We start from the raw sequence: 8,886 nt of genomic DNA, 5'->3' as shown, positions 1-8,886 counted from the left end.
AGCTTATAATGTGCATTGAATGTTACCAACTTCTTTAGAATTTTCTTCTCACGGTGGCAAGTGACTTTAAACCAATAACGTAGTTAGAAGAATGACTTAATTCTTCTTTAAAAATATTCGCTTGAGTAGGAAGAGTTGTTCTCTTTTTGGAAGTTGTGACAGACTATTCAGCTTTCTCAAATAGTTAGCCCGTAATCAAATGGGCATCATCATTCTGACTGTGCCACAAAATAGTTCTTTAAGTAAAATAGTTTAGGAAATTGAAGAACGACCTTCATTTCTAACTTACATCATAGGGGTATACTTTCTAGAAATCTTGGAGAATAGTAGCCCAATGGATTATATGGTTGGTTTTCATCTAGGGACAAATATAAAGCTATGGAACATTGTTGTAAGTCTTCTCTTATAACCAGTAATTTTGAGTTTCACTGCGATAAGATATTTCATTACATTTGGCAAGACTAAAACTTAAAAAAGCAAAGAACCTTAGGGACATCATTAATGTTGGAATGCAACAGTATGAAATCTGAAGTTGTATACATGACTTCTGTCTTCAAACAGAGCAAAACCTTTTCTAGTTTTCTTTAGAAATGGCTCAACGGACATAACAGTAAAAATAGGTAAGCTGTGCTCAGCATATGTGCATTTTCAAGAAGCCCCTCTTACCTTTCCTCTTCATTTAACAAATTTCTGTAGAGGTTTTGTTCAGGATTTGCTTTGTTTTGTTTTTACTTTTGTCACCCTGATTAAAATGAAAGAATGGAACTCAAAGCATCTGATTTGATTTTACATGAATGAACTGCTTTGCATTAAAACAATGGAGTGTGCAGGAGTATAAAAGGGATTGTAACTGAGTTACTATTAATAGAAAAATAAAAATGACCTTGGCCAAAAATTGATAATACAAACAAAAATAAAAGAATAATTCTTCACCAATTCTTTTCTGAGTAGAAAGTCATGTGGCTATCAGGCCTAAGCAATTCAGGGCCAACTTGAGGGACATACGAAATTATTCTGATCTTTGGTCTCAGGATGTTTCATGTTTTGGGGGATGGCTTGGATGATGTAGAAAACAGTGTCAGTAGAACATCATGTAGACCCTAATTATTAAAATCTTGAGATAAGAGTAGAAAAGAGCCAAGTCAATTTTACAAAATAGAGAAGCGCGGTAGAAAGCTGACTAAGGTCAAGCTGGGTAAATGCAAAGTTATTATAGGATGTTTGTGCTCTAGTCCAAGGCTGTTAGAGTAGCAAGATGTGTAAGGCTTCGGAGGCCAACGGGTGGAGCTGCAGCCCAAGTGGGGTTTTAGTGGTGCTCACAGTGCTGTGGACCCCTGGGCAGAGAGAGGGGAAGCTGCTAAGGAGCCAAGGCTTTACCTGGTCACTACCAACTTGGGAAAGCCACTCTTTCCAGGGATGTCCCTTACGGATTGAGGCCTTTTTAGACTGAGGGACTTGACTGTCCCTCAGCAGTGGTCCTTCCCCAGACTTGCAAGAAACAAACATGTGACTTGGGAGAAGAGTGATGGGTTGTTGTTCTTCCTCTGGTGGCAGACACGCCACACCAACACCTAGTGAGCATGGAGTTCAAGCAAGCCAAGACAGTTCACTTGTTGATTAAAATATGGACCATAAAACGTTGGCAATAAGGATTGTTCTGGTGTCGCAGACACATTCTTTGCAGAGCCTATGTCCCCACACCGTTTCTTCCCCTATCCGCTGCTGCCCGCCATGTTGTCATCCCTACTTCGTGCCCTGTTTGATATGTTTCCCTGTCTCTCCCTACCCAGAAGTGTGTGGCATTTCCACACATGCTAATTCCTCTCCTCCTGACGAGGGGAAGGTTGTGCTCCAGATCACACCTGCTCTGTTTCTACTACTTTCTGCCTCTCCCCCACTCACTGTGCATGTGGAAGCTCTGGTGGTCTTCACACTCCTCTTTCTGCTTGCCCTATTTTTCTTCCTTGCTGCTCTCCCTGGGGAACTTTACTCACCCCGTCACCACACAATTCCTACAATGAGCATCACCAGCATTCAGAAACAGCTCTTAGGAGGCCCTGATGACAGGAGTGGAAGGGCCAGTCCAGTAGGTGGAAGAGTGAAGAAAGGATGTCTCCTGGTCCCTGCCCAATGCTTCTGCTTGGTCACAGCTCTTCATCCCAGGGTCTCTCGGGGTCTCCTCTGAGCTGGGCACAGCCTTTCCGTTCTCATGTTGGTGTGGTCTAGTCCTGTTCCTTGGGGAGTGTCTGGGGGCATAGAAACTCTCTCTGTAGACAGATAAACTTGTAGGGTCCTTTACAGTTCCGGGAGAGCTCTTGAAAACGTGACCACCAGGTAACATAAGATGGTGGTTGGTTCAGACCTTTTTGGGGTGAAGTGGGCATGATAAAGTAAATACTAATATGAAGCTACCATATAGGAACTTGGCACGTTGCTCATATTTGAAAAAAAAACAGAGACTTGAGTAGTTTGTGTTTTATGAATTTTTGGATATGTTTTCAACTTTTTAAACATTTCCATTAATGGCATTGAAGTGTGACACAAAAGTCTGTAAGCTTTTAATGAGTGTCAGCTTTCGCTGCTGCAATTTTAATTTATACTCCTGAGCCACAATTTGTTTTCAGCAGTCGAAGCTACTCCAGGCAAGCCTGGGCCGGGAGACTCACACTGGCACCAGAATGGGTACGGAGTGATGCAATGCCTTCTAGTGGGTTATCCTTTCTTTCTCTTGATTGACACTTAATTAGGCCTTGTGTTTTGTCTTTTCTGTTCTCTTTTGGGGCTCTGCTTATTGAGATTCCTTTCCATCGACTTAGTTTCTCTCTCCCAAGCTTGTGCTTCACCTCTCACATCTGTGGCTGGTTCTGCTGTCCCAGACTTCCCTTCCTGTCTAGGACTTGGCCCTGGAAGACCTTTCCTGAGCCCCAGCAAACTGAGGGGCTGGGCCATTGTGCCCCCAATCACCTTATTTCCCCCACTGTTTACTGCTGTTTACCAGTTAGACAGCTGTCCCGTGGCCAGCACTATCCTCAGAGGAGGCTCAGGCTCTACAGTTTCAGCACGTCACCTGTGTTTGTCCCCTTTTTGTAGCACAAACAGGTGGTTTGGGGATGACTTTGCGGTATCAGAAAACCCTCGTCAGAACCTATTAATGTCATTATTTTGAGTTTATTTTAAAGATTGATTTTATTTATTTATTTATTTATTTAACAGAAAGAGATATAGCGAGAGAGGGACCACAAGCAGGGGGAAGTGGTAGAGGGAGAAGCAGGCTCTCTGCCAAGCAGGGAGCCCGAATTGTGGCTGATCCCAGGATCCTGGGGATCATGACCTGATATGAAGGCAGATTGCTTAAATGATTGAGTCACCCAGGTGACTTGCCAAGTGTCGTTATTTTAATTTGCTGAGTGGTTATGTGGTATAAACCTACCTTTCCTTACGTTCTTCTGTCTGAATAACTTTGCGTATTTTCAGAACTACTATGGAGGCGGGAGGGGTAGGGATTTGAACCCAAGTGTTCTGACTCCAGCATCAGTGCCCACTTAGTTCATGTGTTAGAAAACAGAAGTCCAAGAAGGCTGGCTGCAATACCTGGCCACATCCACAGATAAGCAGATAAGCAAATGTGGAACTATACACATCGCAGAATAGCATTCTACCTTAAAAAGGGAAGGGAAGTCTGCCAGGACGCACGCTACAACAATGAATGAACGTTGAGGACAGGATGTGAAATAAAGCCAGTTACAAAAAAACGATGAATGAATATTGTAGTCTCAGCTTGCGTGAGGTAATCCAGAGTCTTCAGGTTCATAAGGACAGAAAGTTAGGGATGTGACCAGCAAGGGGCGGGGGAGGGGGTAGAATGCCGTTGTTTGTCATAATTTTAGTTCAGAGTTTCCCATTTTGCGAGACACGAAAACTTCTGGGGTTTGGTGAACAATACTGTGATGATACTGAATACTTTTTAAACTATATACTTAAAAATCATTGAGATGGCAGGAGCATCTGGGTGGCTCTTGTCGGGTTGATTGTCAGACTCTTGGTTTCAGCTCAGGTCATGCATGTCTTGGGGTCCTGGGACTGGGGGCCCCTGAGTGGGATCTGTGGTCATCACAGAGCCTGCTTGTCCCTCTCCCTTTGCTCCTCTTCATGCTCTCTCTATCTCTCTGTTTCTCTCTCTCTCAAATAGATATATGACAATTCTTAAAAATCATCAAGATGGTGACTTTTATATGTGTCTTACCAAATTAAAAATAACAAAAAGTCAAAACTGGGTTTTAAAAAGATAATTATCCTTTAAAAAAGATTGAATTTCCTTTGATTTGGGGACTTTTTTCCTTATACGTCTTCCTTACGTTTTATTTTTCCATTTGCTCAGGTCTTTTAATCACTTTTTATTTAACATGTATTCATGTAACCAAAACAGAACCAGATTTACATTGATAAGATCTTTGGTGCTTTGCCTTACTTCGCAGACCTTGGTTATTTCCTTTTCCTTATCTTTGACCTACATTTAGCCAGTTAAAAATCTGATTCAAATTCATCCACTTTCTCACTTTTCTCACCGGTTTTATTCTCAAAAAGATAAATAGGATTTATACTGCTCATCTAGAAAATACTTGTATGCCACTTAAACAATTACTTACTAGATTAGGGTTAGAGGACCAGAAATGCATGTTATGTTCTGTCACAGAAAAAGACTCCAGCTTTCACATCTGATATGCCTCAGAAGTCGCCCGCTCAGAAGGAGTCAGTCCTTTTTTTTTCCCACCTTCCCACCCGCCACTAATGGAAACCATGTTTTATGGTTATGTGACATCATGACTCTAAAACTAAATAACATTCTGGTGCTTGAAAGAGCACAATTTCCAAGCTGTATTTCACCACCTGACACCCCAGGAAACAGTTTTCTGTTTTTACACAAAGGTTCTGACCCATTTGTATCTTTCCTGAGAATTTAAATCGCGAAACCGAATCCTGTCACCCTAGGGACGATGTTTTGTGGAGGGGAACGGCAGGATCTCATTCATGATCTGTGTGTAAAGGTTTGAGGCAAAGTGGGGATAAATTAGAAATGGAGGTGGGCACTGGAAAGAAGATAACCTGGTGTGGAACGTTATCGTGTACATCATATTGTAGTTGGCATTAGCTTAAATTTTCTTAATTTCGATGGGTGTGGCAATGTCCTTTACTTTTTTTGAGAGAGAGCCGACATGAGGGGTTTGGGAGTGGTGGGTGTGGGGTAGAAGGAAGGGTCAGAGGGAGAGAGAATCTTCTCCTATGTGGGGCTCATTCTCACTGACTCTGAGAGATCACCTGATCCTAAATTGAGTTGGATATTTAACCAACTGATCCACCCAGGTGCCCTGTTACTTAGATTTTTTTTTTAATTTTATTTATTTATCAGAGAGAGAGAGGGGGAGAGAGCGAGCACAGGCAGACAGAATGGCAGGCAGAGGCAGAGGGAGAAGCAGGCTCCCTGCTGAGCTAGGAGCCCGATGTGGGACTCGATCCCAGGACGCTGGGATCATGACCTGAGCCGAAGGCAGCTGCTTAACCAACTGAGAGAGAGGGAGTCCTCTGGTGTCCAATTCTTATAAGGCTACTGGAATCTCATCAAACTAGAAGCCCCACTCTCATGAAATCATCTAATCCTAATTACCACCTCCCAAAAGCCACATCTTCAAACACCATCACATTGAAGGTTAATGCTTCAACATGTGAATTTGGGGGAAAATATATTCAGTCCATAACAAGCTGTATAATTTTTCCACAAGATGATGTTTTTTTTTTTTTTTCTCTTGATCTAAGGAGCACGTTTTTTTTGGCAGCCAATCTCATCACTGTTGAAGAAAGGGAAGATTTTGTTCAGCTAATTGGTTTGCTTTCAAAGACTAGTCTCGGTGCTCTCATATCTCAGTGTTTCACAACTTATGTTTTTAGCTTTCTTATTATTGATTATTCCTGAATTTAATTCCCTTTGCCTTGGCAACACCTCACTTATGATCTCTGCACTTAATGCCAAAAATTAGTTTTTTTCTTTACTTTGAGTTCTAAATAAATACCATAGCTTGGGGCTCTCAGGGGGCTCAGTCAGCTGAGTGTCTTATTCTTGATTTCATCAGGTCTTGATCTCAGGGCTGTGAATTCAAGCCCCACATTGGGCTCCTCAGTGCCATGGTGGGCATGGAGCCTACTTAAAAAAAAAAAAAAGAGAGAGAGAGAGAGAAAGAAAAAAGAATTACCATAGTTTGAATTCACATAACTTACACTGATTTAAGTTCAGGGTTTTTGTTGGAAAATACTGTTAACAAATGGAAATCAACAGAAGATTTGAATATTTAATGTCAGGATGTACACATCAAGGTCAAGTGTTTACAGGTGTAAGATGACATGTGCAGATTTCTACCATCTACATAATTATCCAAACTATGAATAAGTGTTGTGGTGCTCCTTCCTCTTTTAATTTCTTCTCTATCTCTTTCTAATCCTACTTGATCCATTTTTAATGTGCATTGATCATCTGTGTTTCTTCATCTCATTGTCTACTATCTTCCTAATATTTTAAGTCTCTCATCCAAATATTCTTTCCCAATATTCTTGGGTTCCTGAATCCTTTCTTTAGGATTTTCTTCCTCTGACTTAATCATAAATGTGTATTTTCCAATTCTTTTTTTTAAGATTTTTATTTACTTATTTGTCAGAGAGAGAGCACAAGCAGGGGGAACAGTGGGGCAAAGGGAGAAGCAGGCTCTTCACTGGTCAGACCCTGAAAATCTTGAGAAAAGGTATTCTTGACAGACTGTGAGTGATGGTCATATAGTATAACTGAGATGCTACCCTAAAGAAATAACATGACCAGGAAATTAGCTCTACCACTGCTTGAATGTCAAGCAGGAGCCTGATGGGAACTTGATCCCAGGACTCTGGGATCATGATCTGAGCCAAATGAAGACGCTTAACTGACTGAGCTACCCAAGAATCCCAAGTGTATTTTCCAATTTTGACAGTATCTTCCAGTTGCTTAAAGTTGCCAACTTCTTACCTCTTCATACATTGCTGAGGGATAATCCAAAAATCCTCAGATCTCACTCTTACTAAATTGTCCATGTTTTATCTTTCAATATAAGTTGGCTACTCAAAGAGATAATCAATGGGTATTTTATCCAATATGATATTCAAGGGAAAATAGAAAGAAAAAAAATAAAAAGAGTGTGAAATTTTGATAGGGTTTTATTATTAACGCTTTAGACAGTTGGAACTAAATTAAAGGGAGGGGGCTTTGTTATGTATCCTAAGAATTTTTCTGAAGTTGTTATTAGTATTACATTTTTACTTTTAGTTCTAAAATTTTAAACCCAACTGGTATCTGCATATGATTTCTTTTTGTAGACTTGCAAGTCTCTTGCCAATTTAAAATCCAGTTAGTATCCTAGATACTTGATAATGTAAACAGTATTTGAACAGAAGTTATCACTCTTGGTTAGATGGAATATTTTTGAAGTCAGATATGTAGTCTTCAAAACAACCACCAAGTAATCAATATTTCATAGTTCTGGAAAAAAGTACTACTCTTTGTAAAACAAATAATTTATAAAATAAACCTAACCAATAGGTTAAGTACATGTATTTCTGATTTACACAGGTCTCTTCTGCCCTAAATCTCTGTTATTTTCAGTGGAATCTGAGAGTTTATCTAATTTTTACAGTGTAGTAATACCAGAAGCATGGGGAATTTATTAATTCAGAAAGGAAGATCTAATTCTATTTCTATATATGTCACTAACTAATACTGAGAGCTTGAAATGTATTTAATATCTGTCCTGATTTCTGTCTGTAGCTTGGTACATTTTTCTGATGTCTCCTGTAAGAGGAACCTAAATCCTAAGACATCTGAAGGTGTAAAGAAAGCCAAACCTGAATAGATATTTACTAAGAGCTTTTGGAGCTAGGGATTTTTTTTTTTTTTTAAAAAGGAACATACAGTAATCTAAAAATGGGTATAAACCTATCTTCCAAATCAGGACCTACCCAGGGTGAACTTATCTGAGGCACTACTTGCTGCCTTTAACTGTACAGTCAGTGCACCACACAAGGGCTTGTGGCTAAGGCTGAGTCAAGAAGGACTGAGATCCAGCCTATACTCTGCTCACTAAACTGTTCAACCAAGAGATGCATCTACTGAAAGGGCTCATCTTTTTCTAACTCATCTACCCACAGGAATGCCTTTTCTAATTTGCACAAAGTAGTCTCAAAAGAGTGCAGCAGGGGACGCCTGGGTGGCTCAGTTGGTTAAGCGGCTGCCTTCGGCTCAGGTCATGATCCCAGCGTTCTGGGATCGAGTCCCACATCGGGCTCCTTGCTCGGCAGGGAGCCTGCTTCTCCCTCTGCCTCTAGCCTGCCACTCTGTCTGCCTGTGCTTGCGCTCTGTATCTCTCTCTCTAACAAATAAATAAAATCTTTAAAAAAAAGAGAGAGAGAGCAGCATCCCACACCTATAAATAAATAAATAAATAAATATGTATTTAATACATATAAATACATATAAAAGAAATATAAAATATGTATATATTATTATGATTCTCATTTTGTAGGGCACACAGTGGTTAAGTGGCCAGCCCAAGGTTATGGAGCTAAGATGTGAATCCAAACATTTCTGAATTGCTGTATATATAGTAAATAAGTTAGTAAGTTTCTATTGATAATTTCTGAGTCTTCCATTTGCAACCGTCAGATATACAGAGTGCCCAGGAAATGGACTGAGATGTGGAGATGTGTGTGCAGGAAGTTTCCGAGGCGGCCTCTCAGAATCAACAACTGTGAGGTTGTAAAAGAAGCAGGATGAGGTAGAGAGAGAAGTTGAACTACAGTGTAGTTGTAACAGAC

The 8,886-nt window shown here is 40.4% G+C and overlaps 1 protein-coding gene across 1 annotated transcript in view; it reads left to right on the top strand.

Moving 5' to 3' along the window:
- Nucleotides 1–1,624: 1,624 nt before the first annotated feature.
- LOC123389936 (protein unc-80 homolog) overlaps nt 1,625–8,886 on the top strand; it is a gene marked incomplete at its 3' end in the record, with an annotated part of 71,570 nt that continues 64,308 nt past the window's right edge. The window contains 1 exon segment of the mRNA XM_045072832.1: nt 1,625–2,086. Within this exon segment, the coding sequence (XP_044928767.1) occupies nt 1,625–2,086 (462 nt within the window).

The sequence above is a fragment of the Mustela putorius genome, unplaced genomic scaffold, assembly GCF_011764305.1.
Source record: "Mustela putorius furo isolate JIRA1106 unplaced genomic scaffold, ASM1176430v1.1 tig00004220_pilon_pilon_pilon, whole genome shotgun sequence".
Lineage (NCBI taxonomy): Eukaryota > Metazoa > Chordata > Mammalia > Carnivora > Mustelidae > Mustela > Mustela putorius.
Note: the sequence above shows the minus strand (reverse complement) of the source record. Positions and strands in the feature narration are given on the sequence as shown.